Genomic DNA, 22720 nt, shown 5'->3' on the forward strand with positions numbered 1-22720 from the left:
ATTGATCTGTTCCTCATTCTCCCCCATCCCCTTCCCTTTCCTCACTTCTTCCCCTTGTCTAACAACCACGCTGTTTAAGAGTATTTGGCGAAAGTTACGGGGGACACACGCTTGCCTTCGTGCGCTAGAGGTTGACAGAAAATGACATTCATTTTAGGTGTGGCCACCAACTTCTCATTCCATTGCCACCCCGGCGGCACGCGGCACGAAATCGTGGTAGGGTAGGAGAGGGGGGGTGGGAGAGGTTGACATTTATTTTCCCCTTTTTTCGCACACCCCCTCCACCACTCCATTCTATCAACCCTCCCACCTCCACCCCTTTTCGTGTGGTGATTTAAGGGGTGTTCGGGATGGTGGTATGAGGGGGGGGGGGGGGGGTGGTAGAAGGAGGATAAGAGGCGGCGACAGGGTTCGATGGAATTTGGATCGAGCAATCGAACCGAATAATAAGATAGAAATTCAATCAATGATGTTTTATTGTTTATACGCTTTGCTGTCGTAGTCTTTTTTTCTGTTTTTGCCCGATTTTGTTGTTGTTGGCCGCGATGCTTCGTTCGAGTTTCGTAGCCATTTTGTGCTTTTTTGTTGTTGTTGTTTGCGTTGTAGTTTTGTGCTTTTATTTACTGCTCTTGTGCATATCTATTTCATTTTATGTTTTTATGATATGGATTTCTTCGGTTTTTCGGTCTTGTTTGTTTCTTATCCCCTTTTTGTGTGATAAATTAATGGTTTTGCCTTTATCGAGCACTGTGCTTAAGCTTGTTTTGTATTTTTATCGTCTTTTTTTTGTTAGGGTGAAAGAACGTCATCTTTCCGTTTCAGCTTTACTTCACACTTCGACAACTGTTTGCTTGATTGCTTTCGTTTGCACCGTACCGCTTGTGCGATGTTGTTTTTAGTTCCTTAATGATTATTTATTTGTTTCCGGGGAACTTATTTACGTCGAGCATCCCTTGCAAATGGTCGCCTGGATAGCATTTGGTAGGGATGGCGAAGGAAGGGAATTGTTTCGCATCGAATCAATTTCCATGGGCACCGATTCTCGGTACGGCTGGGGGCACGAGCTGTCCACCGTATATTCTTCCATTTCTTGCCCTTCAGGCCCGTGCTGCCTCGAACTGACTCGATCAGCAATAGTTGACGAGATGCGATTGCCAGTACGCTACATAATTCATTTTTTTATGCTCCCTTTGACATCGATTCTTGCAGTGTCCTTGTTTTTGCTTCATCATTTTATGCTGATTGTGCCGCTGTTGGGCAGAGGTTGTGTTTTTTGCATCACTGGTATTTTTTGTATGTTTGGTAAAGGTAGCTTTTTTACTTTTTATACCCCGTGCTTGCTTTCTTCCGGGGTTTTCCTTTTGCGGCATAAGAAGGGTGTTGATAGCTTTCTGTGGGTACAATTATTATTGACAATTTTTTGGATTTTTCCTGATGTTGGAAAACAAATCGTCAAGCTGATAAAGTTGTATGCGTGTAGCGTTATTTGTTGTGTTTTTTTATTGACAATAAATTGAGTAGGTATAGTAGGAAAGGAACCCCTTTTGCTCCAAACTGCTAACAAATATATTATCAGGGTGAAGTTACAACTTGTCTTAGTTGTTCTGTGTACTTATTTCGTTTTCTCAAGAGGACACAGTTTTGAATATTCGGACTTCCTTAATTTATAACTGGTTTCAGTCATTTTTCTTTGAGGTAGTTTATAATTTTGATAAAAGCATTGAAATGTTTCCTGGAAGTTCTAGTTTGATTTTTCCGAATTATTTATTGAGAAGTGAGCAATGCTTCTCATGCTTTGTTGCAGCTTTTCCATCATTTCACGAGATTTTATCGGTCGATTTTCACGTAATATTACTCAGAAATTAAATTGAATGTGGTTCCGGTAAGGAAAGGATTCTACCCATTACGTAAGTTTTGAAAAATTGAAACGGAACCATTCAACTCTTTCTGCATGGGACCTTCGCTATTTGGTTGACCGTTTGACGGTTGCCGTCAAACGTCTGAAAGTCTCAATTTTCTACCTCAAACCATTATGGGCCTCATTATTGCGTTCTTTATCTTTATAATCATTTTAAACCGTAGACCAGTAGACCGTGCCTGTGGAATAGATAATTCGAGAGTACATTTTATCTTGTCTTCCAACACCGGAGACAATGCCTTTGCATCGTTATGCCATTTGTCACGTTTCTTGCGGTGCGAATTATGTGACTTCAGCCTTATCTAAGCACTGTTGTACGCTAGCGGGTGGCCCCGATCGGCAGGAAAGTCGACAAAAAAGACAGTTAGTGTTTGACATGAAATAGAGACGAAAGCGGAAAAGAAGTGGTAACAATCATAAAACCGTACGAAACGCATTCCCAAGTCAGGCTTCCTGGAAGGGGAGGCCGCTTTGTTTGTATCATTTGCCGCACCGCGTGTGTGCGTGTGCCGGGAATTGTGTTGTGCATGTTGTGTGTGTCCTCCACCCTTACGCAAGGACGGGAGGACAATTTTGGTTTTTTCCGGACGATGAATTTATTTTCCCATCCTGCACCACGCCAAGTCAGGAGCAGCGAATCGCCACAAACGATGTTATACATCAACCGTAATGGCCGTTTAATGCGCTGCTCCTTTCTTCGGGTTCACCGATGATGGATATTTGGCAGACGGCCGGCAAAAATGTGTGTGTGAGTGAGTGTTTTTTTTCGGGGGGGTTTGGAACGACAGTATGCGTGTGTTTGTATTTTTGCGCTGTGCACCCTACAAGCGGTAAGCATTTTTTCCCTGTTGGGTGGGAAATTTGGCATGGGGGTGGGTGGGGAACCATTTTCTAGCATTTTTTGTTGTTGTATATCTTTATCCGACCGTCGTTCGATCACGATCTGTCGTCGGTATTGCGAGGCTCACGGTTTAATGTCATATCGTGAATTATTAGTTTTATTTGCTGTATGCTTTTATTCTGCAGGCCAAAACACAATACACACGCTCGTTTTATGCCGCACGCTCTGTATAAAATATATCATTCACGGCCTGACACCATAACGGAGTGTTTGCTGTTTTGTTCTGTTTTATTTGGATAATTTTTCTTGTGCACAATCGAATGATGAAATTATGCAATCCGGAAAAAGAGTGATTTGATGGATTATGAAACAATCATCATTTGGATGTGAAATAAATTTTGAAATATATTAAACATATTTAAAAAAATTATAAAATAAATAAATAAATAAATAAGTAAATAAATAAATAAATAAAAAAATAAATAAATAAATAAATAACAAAAAGAAATTAATAAATAAATAAATAAATCAATAAATAAATAAATTAATAAATAAATAAATAAATAAACAAACAAATAAATAAATAAGAAAATAAACTGAATAAATATAAATCAACAATTTAATAAATACATTATTTAGTACATCAATAAAAAAAAGATAATAAAGAGGTGAATACAGTTTTCTACCGATACCTTCGTCGGATACTCGGCGCATCGTAAAAGAATAGATTTTTTAAACCATGTCGATCGATTTAGCACATTCGTGTTAGCAGGAGAGACGAAAAACGACTATGCTTTTGTGCTTTTCCCGGACTACAGCCTGTGTGACACAGGAAAATAAAAGGAAATGGCGAACGGAGAGGTGAAAACGATAATCGGAATGAACGCGGGTTTCCGCTTCCTGTGCCAAAGCAAAAACCCGCCCACCGCCCTAAATCGTTTCCCTAGATACCTCGTTCCGTTACATTTCAACCAGAAAACGGCGACCCCCCTTATTCGGCACGGGGTGTCGCAGGGAAAAAGCGCACATCCTCGAGGGAAATAGAGAAGGAGACTAAATACAGCAGGCGAAAAACCCGGGGGCCATTCAACGGGGATGCTTCGCCCGGTGCAATCAAACGGGACCGATTGCTCACACGTTCGCGTGAATGATGGCAACTGTTGGCCGTGCGATGGTGTTTGCGGGGCACAACATTCGCCAACAGTTCCACCTAAGCACATCTCAATTTTCAGCTGCTGTTTATTTACTCAACGGCGGTGTGCGAACGGTGGTTGGGGCTGTGTTTTTCGATTACGTGTCCGATTTGTAACGTATTGTGTCGGTATGCTGCGGAACAAGAAAAGGTCGTCGATGTTCGCCGTGTTTTGGTCGCTGATAAGAAATGTGTGACACAGAAGATTACACCGGCACGTCGCTTTGTTATTCCGGTCTTCTCGACAAAGTAGTTTAATGTGCTCTTCACATAAATCCTGCCTGACCTACATTTTCCTAGCTTAAACATTCTCTCATATGCCGCAACCCCACGGACGTTGAGGTTTTCCTGAGCACTCAAAACCTCTTGGCACTCTTGAGTGAATTGAGTTTGGAGAAACAACTGGCTCATCTGCAGAAGTCTCAACAATTTTGAGATTTTTCTTGACAGTGCCGACCAGCTGTCAGCTGTTTCGGATGTAAACAAAACTTTTTTTTAATTATTTATCGTTTGATGAACGAGGAAACAATGAATTAATCAATCAATCTTGTGTGTCGTTTTTACATGCAGTAAGCGTTCTTCGTTTAAAAATGATAGCAAAACTCATTCATTTTATTTATGGAGTGATATTTTTTTCATCTCCAGAAAATTCCTATTAATTAGCCTTTCCTTGCGCGAGATTAGCATTGAGATGGGTGACGATGCGTTGTCCAACTTTTTCTCCGAGCTCAGATGGTATACCAGCTTCAGTGCTGATCGGCATACCTCGCTAAAATATTAATTCTATCTCTAACGAGTGAAGTATTTCCTGCTATCTGGAAAACCTGCTGGCTTTTCCCGATTTTCCAAAAAATGGTGCCCAACTGGTCTCTTGTCTTTTGTTTCCACAGTGTTTCTCTATTTCGAGGCTGGATTTACAAGTGGACGCGATTTACATAGACTTTCGCGCAGCTTTTGAAAGTATTTCTCACGATCTCCTTTTGGCAAAATTATTCAAACTAGGCTTTAGTAGTTCGATTCGACGTACCACAAGGTAGTGTGCTCAGTCCTCTTTTATTTGCTCTGTTTATCAATGCCGTCTGTAATGTCTCACCATCTGATGGTCTTCTCCTGTACGCAGACGACAATAAAATCTTTTTTCCTATTTCTACATCTTCTTCTCCCACACTCACTCTCCAATTTCTTTTAATTACCAATTTTCTAATGTTTCTCTTACCTCTGTTCACTTTATTCGTGACCTTGGGGTTATATTCGACGACAAATTGAACTTCAAACTGCAACTTGACGATGTCTTGAGTAGAGGAAACAGAACTTTACGCTGTATCTCTGCGTGTTATCTCTGACTTTAGAGATCCTTTATTCCTACGAGTCTGATTTGGTCTATTCTCGGAAATGCCAGCGCTGTTTGAAGTCCTTGTAGCATTGCAGGTTGTACTAGAATCGAGAGCGGTATTTCTCGAGGATGGTTTTTCGACGCTATTATAGAACCCAAACCACTTATGATACGCGTTGTCAGCTTTTAGGCATTGATACCTTGAGTCATAGACGACTTTCAACATAAGCTTGTGCTGTGGGAGGATTGCTGCACGAATTTCGGATTTTTCTGATCTACTTTCTTCTATTTGTTTTTATGTTTCCGCCCGTGCTCTCCGTCGTCGTCGTCGTAAAAAATCGTCTCACATTTTTATTTATAAAATTTTATTTAATAAGAAAAAAGAAAGGAATATTTAAATACCTACTTACAATTGAAAACAAGGGGAACGAAAAAAATAAAAAAACGGAGGAAACAAGAAACAAGGTTACAATGAACATTTAAGGACTTCTATATAAATCACAGCATTGTTGTTTCCAATATCGTGGATAATATAGATAACAAACAAACGTAGGATTCACATTGTATTGTTTTAATGATCCTCTCCTCTCGACTTTCAGATGGTTTAATAATTTTTCTGCCCATTTTGACTATAACTATTTTCTAGACTCCTTCCGTTCTCGTGCTCGTTTCCAATTTTATTATTTTGTAAATTTAGCTATCATTGGCCCGTGGAATGGATAATTTATCAGATACATCAATATTACCATTGATTGATTTTCTAGCACTAGCACATTTTTAATAAATTGTTTTATTCAACAGCCTAAACATGTAAAAGGGTGCGTAAAAATATAAAATAGTTATTGAAACAGGTGAAAAGGTATTCTTTTACACTTTGTAAAACATTGTTTTCTTCTATCTCTATATTTGTTGGATTAAATATAGTAAATAAAATTGGTTAGCAAAAGCACCTTGATGGTACAAGAAATCAAGCTTCAGCTTCAACAGTTGCAGCAACGGCTCTGCCTGCTTGTATGTATGTTTGTGTGATTGCATGTGTACACGTAAGTGAGAGATTTCCTTCTTCCGGTTGTGCAGTAAAACTGTGAACCGATTGTCGACAAAAAGGCTGTTGGCACATATCCAGCGCGTTAGCGCGTCCTTGCACCGAGATGCTCACCGGGGCGCTGGGGGTCAAAACTCCCGAAAAGGAAGAGGAAGATCGCCACATCCGTAACCGTGCTCTTTGGTGGGCAAACGGCCAGCATTTGCCGTTACCAGCCCGATACCGAGCGAATGCCAAAAGGCTAAATGGCTCCCGCTGTTGGGGATCCCTGTTCGAGGTCAGTTCGGCGTACCGGATCTGTTTCTCCCGCATTTCCCCTGGATTGTCGTTGGTTGCTTCCAGCAATCTTCGCTGGTGCGATTTACTGCGGCAGTACGATTGGATTTCGCGTGACCGAGCCCACCGGGAGCCACCCGTGTCTGGGTTTAATTTGGATACGGGGACATTATCGCCGTCTGGCATCGTAGCGCATCCACAGAAAAGCCAGGGCTGTGTGGTATTGGCCCACTTTTAAGTGGCCGTAGCTAATTGCTACCGATTGCAAAACCAAATGCTGGGCGGCACCTGTATGGGCAGCGTGCAAATTTATCGGGCGAAAGATGGTTCAAAATAAAACCGGAAACTTAAGCGAAGAAATATAACGTGTTTAAGGTGAATTGAAGTGCTTTAATCCCGTGCGGTGTACACCGTTACATTAGCATCCGTATAAACAACAATCGCCCGAAAGCTCCACCGGTGGAGGGTAAATGAGTGAGTCAGATCATTAGGCAACGGTCACGTGCTAGAATAGGGCCCTTTTATTAGCCCTTTTCGTGTCTTTTGTCTCGCTAACCACTCACTTCTCCTGGGAGCAAACGTGTTCAGTGCGCTGTGCCCAATTATTTCCACAAATTGTGACAGAGGGAATATTGTAGTCGAGAAGGAAAAGTTGACTTATGCTTTTGGGATTGAAGCCATTTTAGGCCTGTTGGCACAGTGGGGATAACCGTGGTGCTATTGCTCTTGTTTTGAAAAATATATTACTGTTGCATAAATGCAAAATTCAATTATATCCTGGTCATGGCACCAAGACAAAAGTTAAATTTTATTAATTTTCTTGTGGCTTAACTTGTTAAAACGTTGCATTGCAGGTTGTATAAGAAGGGAATCATGCGATTTATTGATGTTTTAGCAATTAATACATTATTATGTATTACCAGCAGATAAAACAAACCAAAGGAAATAAATAAATTAACATTTTGACCATCATAAAACCATTGTGCGCCACCGTGAGCGAAGTTGTTTGGCAACAAAGTAGCAAAAATGACTGAGTGTGTCGCTACGGTTGATAATGGAGAAGTTTCGTTTGGGATATTTTTCGGGTCTGTTCGCCTGGTTCATTGCTGCAGTGTGACGTGGTGGAACGGAAAAGCGGAAATGAGTCATTTACTGCAGCAGCTAACTTCCACGAAAGGTATCCCTCACCGGGGGTATCGCCTGGGTATCGTGCCGGGATGATGGAATGTCACTGTCCCGTGTCCTTGGAGGTTAGTTTGGTGAGTAACTCGATGTAGCGGTTTCACCACTTTACGGTCACTTCATCTCGGCGTAAGGGCCGTTTTGGACACCATCCCCGCCAGTGCGAACGCTGGAGCGCTACAGCGAATAATGGTTTTCAGGAGCGCATGGGTTGGCGAAGAGGCTTACGAAGAATGTTGGTGTGATTATTATCCACCCGACATCCCGCTGCTCCTCCAGCGCCATCGTGTTGTCAATGCCCATAAACGCACTCATTCGGTTTTACGACGAACTGTCAGGACGACGCTGATGATGAAGATGATGATGATGATTATGATTGGAAAAGACCATCCGGAAAAGGTCGTGTCCGGTGGTTTGATGCCCCGGACACACAATTGCTCTTTTTCCTTCGAGAAGTGTTTCGGCCTTCCTGCTTGACGCCGGCAGGAAATTATGAATGCGAAGGTGTGTAAGTTGTAAAATCTCCTGAGGTTCGCAAAAACAATCCTTCCATTGGGTCTTTCACATTCAGTAAGCGTATTTTTGCGTGTGTGTGTGCTATTGGTTGTATCCATCCGATATTGGGTAAGGCAGGAAGGTTCTGTGTTTTTTTTTTCATTTTTACCAATTTACCCACTGATGGATTCCGCTGGAAGTGGATTCAAGCGCAAACAAAAGCAGGCCTTTCCGTAGTGACCCTCCGCGAGTAATTGAGTTCCAGCGCCGCAGCAGCGATGGGCCATATAACCCATTTTAACCGGAACCCGGCACCGTCATTAGTGATAAGATGGCGAACCGATCCGATAATCGGTCGTAAAGGAAAACGGCACCAGCCAGAGCCGGCTGAAGATTTTGTGTTTGCAATTCCGCATCAGGACGAGTTTTTCCGATGGGAGGGGGGGGGGGGGGGGGGAGATTTGATGTTTTGACAAGCAAACGGACCGGCGTGCTGGGAAACGCAATTTGCGTTCTGATAAAGAATTTCTTATTCCGATGCTGTCGCACTCAAATGGGGTTTTCCTTTTTATCGCATCGCATCCCGGGAACGCGTGGCTGATGAGTTCGGAACGCTGATGCAAGCACACTTTAGCGAATGGGTGTTTGGTTGAAAAAAGCGCTCGCGTATAATCTGCTCGATCTTGATTGCTACGTAAGTCAATCATTTTGATTACATTCCGGCGAGTAGATAGCACTACCTTTATTCGAACAAGGTGTTAATCAGCTTCAAAGAACACCTTATGTAAAGAGAATTGCATAGATTTAGGCGCAAAAAGATTGACTTTGGGAAATGTTTATAATAACGACGCAGTGTTGCTATTTTTATGACAAGAACAATTTAAATGTGTTTAAAATATCATCGAGAAACTCATTTAAAAGTTATATTGTTAATTCTAGACAACAACAAAATCCTCATGAACTAGTGAAGCAAAAAAGTATTAAAGTAAAATGGAAATAAATGTGTTCAAAATCCCATTACAATCAGAAGCATTACATGGCCATTATAGCTGGTTCCACACTGGCTCGGAATGTGAATGGGATGTTTTAGCGAAACACGAACGGTCAGCTGGAAGGAGAGTTCACGCAAACAATACAAAAGATATCTGGAAAATTGAACCTAATGAAGGGCGATCACAATGACCGGGTTTTGCGGGAGTTTCCTAGGCTTTTGTTTTGCTATTTTGTTTGTACAATTTTCAAACAACGCAACCGAAATGAAATAAAAGCCAAACATACAAACACCGATGCGAATCAAAATCGCGCAGGCCGTTGTGTGTGAATTACAAAGTAAGGGGGAAAAAAATGGGAAGAACATCATCCCAACTGCCGACACACACCGGCCAATAGGCACATTGTTTGACCAGCGTCAACGAAGCATTTACAAAACAAAGCACGTAACGCCCAAAAAACCCCTGGCCAAGGAATGTTGAAAAATGAAATGAAATGAAGTGTACAAAATAGCAAACAAACACAAAAAAAAAAAACATACGCACGAATGGTTGACGGGGGTGGGTGGACGGTGGGGTAAGGGGCGGACAGTGGCGACAAAACTACAATCGAAAAAAAAGGGCTTGTAGCACCTCCAACCAAAATCGGACAACAAAACTGGGCTGGAAAGTCGGATTCGGCATCACCGTTCGTTGTCTTTTCGCCCGGGAGGTTTTTCGGGGTTTCGCCTGCCGGCGGCATAAGATGGCGTGAATATCGAACGCTGACGGCTTTCTTCTGTTTGACTCTCCTCAGGAATCTGTCGGATGCGTGAGAGCGGTAAGGGAGGGGAAGGAAGGAGGGGGGGTAGTGATAGGAAACTAAAGTCCAAACACCATTTCAAACGGTGAGTGACAGCGGAGGGGAGGGGGACTCTGTGGGCGGGTGTCCCAAGCAGTTACGGTTGACAGTTATTTGAATCAACTTTTTTTCCCCCGTTTTTTTGGGTTGTTGTATTCTTGTCTTAGCTGTGTGTTAGATGCTGCTTTCAACCCTTGCGGCGGGGGTTGGTGCGATACGTGTTCGGATGGATGGGCCTTGATAGCCTTTAAAGGAAGGTAAGGAGACGCAGAGTGTGTCGCCGTTAGCCGATCTGCTAGCTGGGGATTATGGTGTCGGAACTGAGATGTAAAAGAATATTCGGTTTCTATTTCCCATCAACCCTGCCGACCGGGATTCGGACGCATCGAAGCTTTCGCTGTGCTTGGGCGTGTAGTTTGCCGCTATCGCACGGCCTGCTTCGGAAAACGGAATTCTTAAAAGGTCGCCCTTTTAAGGGTCACCAACCGGCTTTCGGTTCGAAACCAAGCACTGCGTGTGTGTGTGTGATTTTTTTTTGCTTTGCTTCGTTCGTTGTCGTTTTTATTATGCCTCTCGTTTTCGTTGTTTCGTTTTGTGTTTTCACCATTTTTTGAGTGAGCAATTGGGCTTTGTTTTCCGTGCTGATTGGTTCCGGAAGCCGGAAGATCGGCAAACGAAATGAAGGGGAACGGCCAGCGATGTTTGTCTCGGGGGGGTTTTGGTGTTGTTTGGTGAATTAAATTACTGCAACGGTGCGGTAGTGTGTGGGAATGTGTTTCTCCAGGATAGCTCGAACGGTTGCCGGGTGGCGAAACAGAACGAGCAAACTAAAACCCAAAGTGACAAGCATGTGACGACTATTGGACACTAAACTGAGCCTGGAGGGAAGGTTTTTTTTTTCTACGGTTGGAACGCACAAGAATGAACACACACATACATACAAAAATCGTTAGGAAAAAATGGGTACGGGGAAACTCTGTTGCTCTCGGTTTTGCTAATATCCCATTTCGTTCCGATGACAATCCGGGCGGGTGTGATGTTTGAAGATCGTTTGAAAACGGTGCGATCTTAAAGGGTCGGAAGAATGCTTCCTGATGGAATGAAATATAAGCTACCAAGAGGGCTAGATTCTAGCTAGCATTCTGCCCGCCTGTCAAGAAAGGGACAGAGTGTTGATGCTACCAAAGCATTTGCCCGACAGCTGCAAGGTGCTAAAAGACAGCTTTGCTTTGACCTAAGCAAACATCGCAGAGAAAAAAACAATTTACTATACCTATTAGCTGGTTTATTCATTTTGATGACTATTTTTTCAGTCACATGAATTTGTTGTTATAATATATTTTTTTATTTTATTAAGTAAGGTGTTGATTGACTTCATTAAGGTATGCTTACCTAGCGAATATATTGTATAACCATTAAATTATGTATAAAAGATATATTTAAAAATTTTCAACCTCAAAATTTTCGAAATCTTCTCCGAATTTCGAATTCGAATTTTGACAATAAAAGAAAAAATGTAGATTTGCAGTTAAATACTGATTAAAATATTTTAATTCCATAGTTTTTATGTCCATTTTTCGAACGATTATTACATAATGGTTTAAACTTTAGCAGTTAAAAAATTCTCATCTTCATCGTCTTCTTTGAATTTTTATTTAAATTATTCGATGCACGAAGAAAATGTTAAAAAAAATCAGAAAAACACTCACGAATTGTACATGTAACGTATGTAACGTCTATATGTAACGTCTATATGTAACGTTGAAACTTTTCCCACAAAAAAAGTAAAATAAATGCGTTACTCTACTCACTATTAATAACATTTTCCATAAGATTATATATTTTAAGCAGGATTATACTGGATGTTCATTTACTTTGCTTGACTTTTGACTTTCCATTAACCTCTGTTGAAATTCGCTTGCTGTTTATTTATTTTGGTACGATTAAACATGGATCATTCACACATCGGTAAGCTGGTTTTTTTTGTGCTGAACTGGTACGGCTTTGCATCCCTACACTTCCTTAATAATGAAATATGATTGTCGAGATATTTTTAGTCTTTAATAGCATGGTTGGACTAATTTTTCGACTACCATCGCGTCAGATCGTCTCGCATACTCATACGTAACCAACGCGCGTACTATCTATGGCACGGGGCGGAAATTGGTGCCATTTGTCGTGTTTGGATCAGTGGGTTGTGGAGTTCGGAAATGGCTGATATGGAACGGTTTGGCGTACGATGGCAACTGTACTATCGACACACAGCCGCACACGTTTCATTAAATGGGGATTAAATTTTCATTTGTAATAGCATTTCCCGGCCGTACCCCGTGGTGAGTGTGCGGGAAAGCGCAAGGAAAATAGCTACTCTGCCTGGCTGTTATTAACATTTCCCGCCAGCTCTTACGCAACCGGTCGCCATGGGCGCTAGACTTGCCTGTCACGAGTGTTCCGTCCTCATCGTGCCGTTCCCGGGTTTTCCCCGCTCTGCTCTGTTTCGAATGAAAAGCTCTCATTAAGGGAGAGCCAAAAAAAAACAGGACGAAGCGAACGAGCGCGGGTAAAAAGTTCCTTGTGAATATCCACTTGAAGCACCAGACGCACCGGGAGCAAAACCTAGTGACACAATTTCCATCTTCGCTTTCTTATAATTGCCTCCAGTGTACTAAAGGGGGGAAAAAAAACTGCGCACCCGACGCGTACAAAGAAGAATGTAGGCAGACACACACAAAGAAAAAAAAAGCACAATACAAATTAAGTTGAGCTTGCACGAAATGAAATAAGGATGGTATCAGCAACACTCGGTAGTATGAAAAATGATAGAGAAAAGCACGAGTGAGTGAACGGACAGGCAACGTACCTTTGTTTAAAAGCGCTCCCAAATGCTGGCATATTTACAGGGAACTCTTGAAGCAAAAGCGTCTTTAAACGTGATTAAAACAAAAAAAAGAGAATGTCTTCATTTTCTTTTGCTTGAGAAGTAAGAAAAGAAAACACACACACACACACACACACACACATTCTCCGTAAATATAATAAAGTAAAGTGTGGGATGATCAGATGCCATGGCGTGGCGTGGCAAAAGGGGTAGCAACGGTAGGCAACATATTTCCCGCTCGCACACCACGTAATGAGATTCGGGATTTCCAACTAGCTTTTTCAGCAGCATTTTCACCCGTCAACCCGTTCGTATGAATGTCACCCCTTTCCCCGTGACACTGGGAACGGGGTGAGATAATAAATTTTACACCCCCCCCTGCTCTTATCGTTCTGCCTGCGAAAACCACTCATTTTCCGACGGGTTGGACCAAATTAATGGGGGAGGTGTGGGTGGGTTTGGAGAAACCGGAATGGAAAATCACAGCGACCGGCAAAAGAGTTATGGATGGGAAGCTTGTCGTATGTGTGAGTGTGTTTGTTTTTTTTTTTGTGAGAATTTCTTTAAACCTTCCTTAAAGGTTAAGAAACCATCCGGGGGGGAAAATTGCGGGAAAAACATCAAGAATGAAGAAGGAGTAGCTGTACATTATGCTCACCGTTATATGTGTACGCGTACAGGTCTAACGCATGAGCAATAATGGTTCACCTAAATTAGAAATTTCAGCTCTCACGAAGAATCGTCACACGGTGTAGTCTAAGTAAATGAATCGGTCGTTACAGTTAATCCTTGGGAGGAGGGATTTTGGCACTGAAGCGATAAATTGATAAGAGCGATAAGAAATGAAGAACAAAAAACCACCTCGCATTATATTCATTAAATACTCCACAAAAGCAACAACATATTACAGTAAGTTAACATCAGCATCAAATGTATCATCCATTTTCATTGTGGGAAATTTCTGCTTCTTGTTTTGCGGTTGCAAGAAAAGCGGTTTTCCTTCTATCATTCGGTTCGCTTTCATACAAGCACACTTCGACCATCGTTCAAGCAAATCTTTCCTATTACAGTTTCCTTCTATGCAGATAGCAAAACGGATTTCGTAGAAACGGCTAGAAACAAAACCCCGAAATGAAAATGTCCGCAAAGGGGAATGGAAAATGGCTTTTGCTGCCGTAGCGAAACCTGCATTGAGTTGATAAATGTCGCCGGGTACAATTTATTGAAGCAAACCGCAACAGCGCAACAGAGACATATACATACACACACACACACACGCATACACACATAAAGGCATTGCATGTCGGGCGTGTGCCGGATCGGAATGTCGCCAGGAAAAACGGATGGTTTGAATTGTGCAGCCGGCACGCGCGCAAAAGGATAGCGGTAAGGTTTGTACATATATCTATTCGTGTGCACATTCCGAGCGTCGCATTTCGATTCGGACGCACCGCACCATTGTTGGGAGGCATTTCGGGAGGACTTGGTTGGTGGCATGGTGGACGCTGTGTGCATTTTGACTAATTTATTTGAAGTGGAACTTTTGAGTGGATAATCTCAGGATAAAGGAAAGCTACATGCCGGAGCTGAAATATGGCATGGATTGCGAAGCGGCGAACGTGTGTGTATAAAATTGTTTCGCTAAAGTGTCCACACCGGAGGAGGAGCTATTCAATTCCGGCTTCCCGGAGCGTTCAGCGGAGGAATGCGATCATCAATGAGCGCCGCAAGATTAAACCCCCGAAGGGTGCACCTCGGCAGGTTTATCCCGTGGAACGCTACCGGAGTTCATTTCAGCATACCCAAGAACATGACGATAAAGCGAAAACGTGCTGAAAATAATTCAATACAACACTCTTTGCAGTAACGCAATACTGCTTCCCGAAGCATTGCAACACGTCGGGTGCATGGATGAGTGTATAATAGCTGTTGGGACCCCGGTGTGCCCTGTGTGAGCATTTTGTAGCAGAACAGATGATTGCAAAAAATCAACTCGATGACGAGAACTTGTTAGGTTAGGAATAACAAGAAAGGAAGAGGTGTGAAAATACGAGATGAAGATAGAAGAAATATGAATATTACTTTAAACAAAAAAACTTGAAGCGATATTTATTTGTTGGTGCCGTGACCAGGATTATGGGCGATTTCTAACGTTTCACACTAGCCGGACGCGAGTTGCGGGAGCAGAAGACACTCCGTAATCGGAATGTAACTGGTACTCTGGAGCACTGGACCAGTACTATCATCTCTGTGCTTTTCCACACCACCGCCCCTCACACCTTTCCCGCCAACCCGGTCGATGCTTTGTTTTGTTGCCACCATTTTCTGCCTCCTTTCCGTTCTCGGTCGTGGCATTTGTCAAACGAGGAAAATGAAAACATAATTTATTTATCCATTCGCATTTGTCCGGCACTGGGGTTGTATTTTCTTCCCAACTCTCTGCTCGCTTTCCGCCTCTTCTTACTTCACCTTACTGCTTTACCTTTACTGCGCAATGCAATCTCACCATCTACAGCTTTACAAACAGCATTTTACCGCCAGCATGATCGGGAAAAAGGTGAACCGGTGCTCGGGGATTCTTTCGCTCCTCTTTGTGAGCGTGTTTTACTTTTTTTTTATTATTTTATTTTCACACGCACCGCTTCGTTGCCGCTCTTTGCCGTCGCGTTTCCCAAACAGCGGGAAACGGAAAATCGCCGAACAATCAGCAGTGTGTGCGAGCGAGCGAGTGAACCGGAGCCCCGTTCCTGGCGGCAGTCGATCGCATCACGTTCCTTTTTATTCATTCCGTTTGTTCTTTTCGGTGTTTCGTTTCGTTTGAAGTCGCTTGCAAATATACGGTGATGAAGTTTATTCCTTCAACCGTAGCAAACCCCTCCACGGGTCTGCCTCCACCAAGCCTTGCCTAAACACCTTTGCGCATCGAGAGAGAAAAAAAAGAAAGCGTACGCTGTAGTGGATCGCTTTCCTGTTTCGCTCGTATTATAAATTTCTCTTCTCGATGGGATAATTTCCATTCCATTCGTCTTTCCCACCAGCAACTAAGGGGTTTGTCTGTGTGTGTGTATGTGTGCAATGAAGCGCATGCCTTTTTGAACATGCGATTATCCATCGAATCGAGCAGGATTCACCGTTCAATTCAGGTGTGGTGAGCGTAACATCATACCCCTACAGCCTTTTGGAGATGACGTTTTCCAAGGGAGGGAAAGTAGAATGGTACTAAGGGAGTTTTCATTAATAGTTGGTGCCGTTGCGCCTGGAATTAAAGTTGCTTATCGGGGGGTGGGTGGGTGTTTTTTTTCTGCAAAACGAAAAGATGCCCGATAATAAGGAAGACTCTCCGTTCGATCGTAATGAGCATGCATTGAAGTGGGTGATTCATATTTTTTTATTGGGTTCTTCATTTAATTTATTTCTGTGCATTCCTTCGTGCTGTGAGACGGCGTTTGAATGCTTTTCGATGGTATCATCAAGAGGTTTAAACGATCTTTAGCTTGATTTGTGCAAGGTAATGTACCACATTGGAGCACGGTTTTTACCTTTCCGTTGGACATAAGTGAATTAAAGATATAAATCCGTTCATTAATTGCTCGATATTTACGTCTATTTAAGGCGTAATTTTACAGTGTGAAACGATTATTTATTTATTGTATTAAATATATTTTTTTCGAAATTGTATAAATGAATTAAATTGGTCATAATTATGCTTGGCAATACAGTTTAATCAAATGTCAAATAAATAGTATCCTTCAAAGCTGTTTAATATATTGCCCGTTACACCAAAGTATTCATTGGTTGTCTATCCTTATCGTCTATACCCTCTTCCGATCAGCTTTCACATCGTGAGTGGTGTATGTCGCCATCGGTTGATTGATTGTTCGCTGTTTGCCAGCAAACGGTACCATTTGGTGACAGTATTTTGGACAGGCATCGTACCGGCAATGTTTTCCGGTGCGTCGTACAGCCGAACGGTTTGATAGATTAGCAGCAGCACCGTCAAGTGTACGTTCGGGGCCGCATTCTCGCATCATCCATCTATCCCAGCGACTGTATTGAGTGGCTTTGTTCCGGAAAGTTCCGCATAAAGAAAGAGGTAAAGCTTGAGAGTAAATTTGGGGCTGATTAGCTGGAATGGTATACGATGGAGCTGTGTTCTTTATTATTTTTTTTTTGAAAGGATGTTGTGGAGTAAAGGAAGAGTGGGTTGGATAAAGAAAGGGACCGGGCAAAGATGGATCCACGGAGCAGGTAGAAAAGGGTCCCGTTTGGGTGTACGTGCGGGATAAAGCAGTCGAATGCTATTCTAACGAGAAACGAGAGTGAGCACTCACTAATGCGTAGGTTTTAGACCACCAGCATCCAGTGGTTCCTCTTGATTTCGGTTTCGGATTATCATCAATTACATTAATTAATGGTTTTGTGTGCTCGGGCTATGCACGGAGCAACTACCGTGGAAGCAACAAAGCAAACAAAAGCAGGACCCAAACCGCGTGTCTTTGTTTCTTAAGGTCCCCCCTCAAAGTAGCCTGTTACCGAATATTCCGACCCACGCAAATCGAATTTCGTGCGTATATGCGGGACCCATCTGGGTGGGTCGGTCAAAGGGAACTGGCACAGCAATGAAAGCGGGAACTAACCTTTCTCGTTTTGCTAAAGAAATGAAAAAAAAAATTATCGTTGATTGTTTTTGTTCTCGACGCATCTGCCGGCTCGGATGGGAATGTTTTCATTAATGAGTTTCTATTGATCTTAAGCGCAACTGCGTGCTCCTTTTGAAGCGAAGAACGTTTGATATTCAAATGCAACCGTTTAATCGTTCAGCCTAGAGCAGTATGTTCTTGATTCTCTAGTATTGTGGGTATGCTTGAAATAAACCATTTTGTTCAGCGGGATTTAAATCGAAAAAATAATTTTATTACAGCTTTTTTATATATTTGGATCTTTAGCTCGTTGGGACAGATTGTGAAGTTTTGAGGATAAAATCGAAGTACTGATGTTTATTTAACTAAGGAAAATCGAAATAATAAACTAAAAATGTAAATACATGTAGGAATGAATTTTTATTGGTTCCACGTGTCCTTCGACTGCCGTTTGCTATAAAAAATTATAGCAGGCATTTAACATTTTTCGTACAGCTATATTTCACTATAATCCCACATACATCAGAAATTTGAAGATATTTCCCACGACAACAAAAAATCCGCTTATTTGTAAATAAAAAGCTAATGTTACATGCCAGAAGAAAGTGGTTGCTCAGGAAAACCTACACTTCCCTTTGCTGTTTGCTGTCGTGGTGCTAGCTGTCCAGCATTAATTCTATGAAAGTATCGTGTACGGAACCAATCAGAGGTAGCATCGCTTGTAACAATTTGTTTTCGATAATGCAATCAAAAGGAATAAATGATACGAGAAAAAAAAACTCATTCTGTGAAGTCTGTAAAACGGATCATACCACACCGCTCATACCACGAAAACCGTTGGCAATGGGAAATGGGAAAGCGGGTCAACAGATAAAATATCGTTCCCACCGGGGTACCACCCCGGAAAGCGCTGGATAGAGCCAGCTATTTTGCTGCAGTGTCATTCATAAGCGAAACGAAACAAAGATACAGCAGCAGAAGAAAAAAGAAACAATCGGTTAACAAACGATGCTGGGAGAGATGATGTGTTTCTCATTCCTTCGCCGAACGCTGTGGCAAATCAGGGGCAACCGGGCAAGCGAAAGCTTCGTGGAAGTAAAGCAGTTTGTAAAGCACGAAAGATACAAACCAAACCGTGCGCGGAACCTAACGTTGAATTGCAACTGCTTTTGTGTAGCCGTTGGAATTTTTGCTCACCTTTACCCGTTCGAAGCAAACCTTCCCATGGCTAAAACCGTACCCGTGGGGTGCGTGTTTTGCTAGACAAATGGGTTTTATTAAAATTTACAACGTCTTAAGTGCGTCCGTCCCGGAGCCCGGGTTTTTGCCTGTGCCTCGCCGTTAGTGGCTTTCTTTCCGCACCGGCATACTTTTCGCACTCCGTGATGGCTTCATTTTACGGTTGCCTTTTCGACTTCGGTGCTCCTTTCTCGCCGTTGCACACGAGACAGCCGGAGACGAACGAAACCCTCCCGTTCGCTAGTTTGGAGATGTGAACCTTCGCCATTGTTCCCTTGACATGGCGTGGAAGGATGCGTGATAAGTTTTGCTGTGTGCGCTGCTGGAAATGATATGCATATTTGATGAAATGTGGGTATGCCTGCCGCTTGCTGCGCTGGTGCCGTGACCAGGATGGCGGTAATGTGTGCGGGCAGTGCTGTTTATTTATTTAACGTTTTTGCGAGTCACTATAGGGTGGGCAAAAGATTTTTGTACGGAAGATTTGCTTTTTTTTGCAGCATCGGCATGCAGCATGTACCGGCAGTGAAACGAATGTGGTACAATATAACGCATAAAATGGAGACCGAACATTGCAGCATTGCGTGCGGTACCGTTTCACACTATGATAAACGACCAGCGTCGTATGGGTTTTGCGCTTGTGTTGGTGGTGCCGCTCTCCCTAAACAGGTCAGGTTTGTGGAGCAGAAAATTCGATAGCATTGTGTGATCTGTTGACCTTGGGTTTGCTTTTCTTTCTCTAGCGAAATCAGCTGTATGCTGACCAAAAATAGATGTACCCACGCACACAAAATTTAGCTAAAATTTCACGAGAACAAATTGTTTTTGCCGGCTCGGCGCAGTAAATTCCGACCGATAGGAAGAGGGTTTCCAATGTTTGGTATGGTCGGATATTCTCATTTTGCTGGTTGCATTGTAAAATCTCCAACAGTATGAAAAAGAACCGGCCGCCTGGGAGCGCTTGAATGGCGCTCCACCGTACGAAAGGACCTCATCAGGCCGGGCAACTGCTCAGCTATTCAATTGCCGCACAAAAGCTTTATTCAGAATTTTGAAGCGTAGCGTCGGGTGGTTTGGGGCTGGCAACGGAGGATAGAATAAAATAAATAAAATCGAGACGAAGCGCTGGTTTCGGTACACTGTGTGCGCACGGCCAAACCGAGCGGCTCACCAATCAAGCGTTTCTTGCCCGGGCAATGAATGATGGAGCGGGCGCCTTCCCGAAGGGCTTGCCCTAATTTGGTGCCGCGTGCTTTCGTGAAGGATGGCTTGTGTTTTTTTATTGCTGTTGGTTGCTTTCCCTGCTTAGCGGCCACGCTTTCGCACATCGCACGTAGCGCGAGCAGTTGAGCGAACTTGTGTTGGTTCGGGGGTTTCTTCTCATACTCCTCGGCTGCTGGTCCTTCAATTACGCGGATGCTTTTATTTCGGGCGCTTTTCCCCGGGTGGAAAAGTGAGAATATGTACATCCACACAGGGGTGTGTACAATGCAGACAAAAGTAGAGAATTAAGCGGCAACCAAGATAGACAAAAGCGGTGCCAGGTTGAAGATTTTATTTTTTTGCTTGCTGCGAAAACGGCGAACAAACACAGTGAGCTGTTTCGTATGCATGGCAAAGGGTAAGTCGTTCATTGAAATTGGCATAATTTATTGAAAACTTCAAGCGACTTTACTTCGGTGGTGCTGGTAGATGTTTCGCAAGCAAGTTTATGCCAGAATGTAGTAGATTACATTTTCCAATAAAGGCAAACAATGTGGACCCTCGGTGCCTTGGGACCTTTTGATAAGGGAGGTGGCCTACTTGCAGGAGGCGTTCGATGTAACTTTTCTTTTATGATTACTATTGATAATCCTTTCTTTGTGAAGGGAATTTACTTTGTTTCCAACTGCTTTGCTTTGTAATATACTCAAACAGTAGTGTTTTTTTTTTTAATATTACTGCCTTGCCACAAGAGACCAGGCGTCTCCATGTCGAAAATAATAAAATATGTGTAAGCTCGATGTTAGTTGTTTATTGTTGTAAAACAATTCACATTAATGCGTATTACTTAAAACTGTTTGTTTATAAAGGTGTACCCATTAAATATTTCATTCTAACGAATTTAGTTTGATTTTTTGTACAAAGTGCTAGGCGTCTCCATTTAAAGTTTTTCTTTAAAGCACATCGTTCACATTTTGTTTGAAAATCGGAAATTTTATGTAAAAAAGCGCCGTTAATGCCATCACCCGGTTGCCAGGTTTGTTTCGGGGTTAAATTCTTGAAAGAAAATTTGTCCTGCTGACTTTCCACGTATTCGCTTTTGACGCAGCGGACTCTTGTCCGCTAGCGAGCGTTTCTCGTCGGCTGGCAAATTAACACGTGGCTGCTTACCTGTTGCCTTCAGGTTCGCTTCCACTCTGCGGTCACTTTTGATGATGAGTGAACAGCGTGCGGTAAAAGGTGCAAACAAAGTTAGCCTTCAGCTCGTCTGCATTCTACACAGAGCAAACGTAGCGGCATCGGTTGCACAACAATGGATCATCAAGGCGTTAGAGTAAAACAAAATCACATAGAAAAACACAGGAAATTTGTATTATTCAGGTTGAAAAGCGGTTAGTTATTTCGTATTTAAATTAAATATTTTCCCAGTAAACATTAGAAAAAGCATAAAAAATGTATATAAAGGAACACTATTTTTCGCCCGGAAAATTATCAAGCTTAATTTGATGAAAACTACTTTAGATTCTTAAATCAGTTTTACATTTCGTGAAAGCAAGTGTACAATTTTTGTTGTGTAAAAATCCAAAAATAATCTCGTGAAAGACGAGGGAAAAAATCATTACTTTTCGTTGACAGAATCGGTAAAACTAATAAAACAGCATCGAACCCGGTACCATGGTGGGAAATGCAGCAGCATAAGCTCGTAAAATGTAATGGAGCAGTGGATTTTCCTTCTTTTTCCTGTTTTAACATTGGTCATGCAGGAAGGAGCACGCATCGGTGCGGAAAATAGTCGGTCATAGTTCTGCATCGGTTGAAATAAGCTTTTGTTGGCCGGAAGGTTAACAAGCGCGAAAGGTTTCCTGCTCCTCCTCCCCATGTGCGCAAGGTTACACAGCCCAGCCGGAAACTGTTGGTTTAATGTGGCGTGCTGTTTCGTGCGGTAGCGATGATGGCTCTTGCGTTCTCGGAATGCAATGCTTCGAATGGTGAAGTGGTTTAGCTTTTTATCACCTACTCCAGACACGGGAACTAATTTGTCGGAATTTATCCCCAAGCAACCGTTGCCTGGCATGGTACAAATCGCTTTGATGTAACGGGTTTGATGATGTTATTATACAGATAGTTTTTCTTTTGGAATTATTTTCGTTAAAAGAACTCTTGAACTTGGGTAAAGTTGCATTTGGCGCTAATAATGTTAAAAACGTATCAGTTTTACGTGGTAAAGTGTATTCAAGTAACATTTGTGCAGAAGATTGCATAACTTTAGGCGCGTTTTATATGAATTTAACCTCATTGCTTACCGATCAACTAATTATGTATTTTTTGTTGTATCCTTACAGATTCTACCCTTTGGCACGGTTTAATCGAAACTCTCCCATCCCCACCTGAAAAAAGTGTAAAATAATTTCACTTTCAAAACATTGTCCAGCGTAGTTAGTGATTAGTGTGAGTTATAGCAAACAAACAAAAAACAAACCTTGTGTCCTCGTGGGTCATCTCTAGCATCGATCCGTCATCAGCAAGTCTCGGCCCGGAATGCCCGGCAATAATCGTAGACCCGCCTGCCAAAGCCACCCGGTTCAATCGCGCACGGTTTGCGGTGACGATCGTGCAGTTGCAGCTGGCAACGTGTGAGTGTATTGTGA

General features: G+C 42.5%; 1 protein-coding gene across 1 annotated transcript in view; it reads left to right on the plus strand.

Moving 5' to 3' along the window:
* LOC128306633 (uncharacterized) overlaps nt 1–22709 on the plus strand; it is an 88918-nt gene extending 66209 nt beyond the window's left edge. The window contains exons 4-5 of the mRNA XM_053044199.1: nt 22415–22470; nt 22578–22709. Of these exons, the coding sequence (XP_052900159.1) occupies nt 22415–22470; nt 22578–22709 (188 nt within the window). The remainder of the gene's footprint in view (nt 1–22414; nt 22471–22577) is intronic.
* The last annotated feature ends 11 nt before the right edge of the window (nt 22710–22720 follow it).

This window comes from Anopheles moucheti, chromosome X (assembly GCF_943734755.1).
Source record: "Anopheles moucheti chromosome X, idAnoMoucSN_F20_07, whole genome shotgun sequence".
NCBI classification, from domain to species: Eukaryota; Metazoa; Arthropoda; class Insecta; order Diptera; family Culicidae; genus Anopheles; species Anopheles moucheti.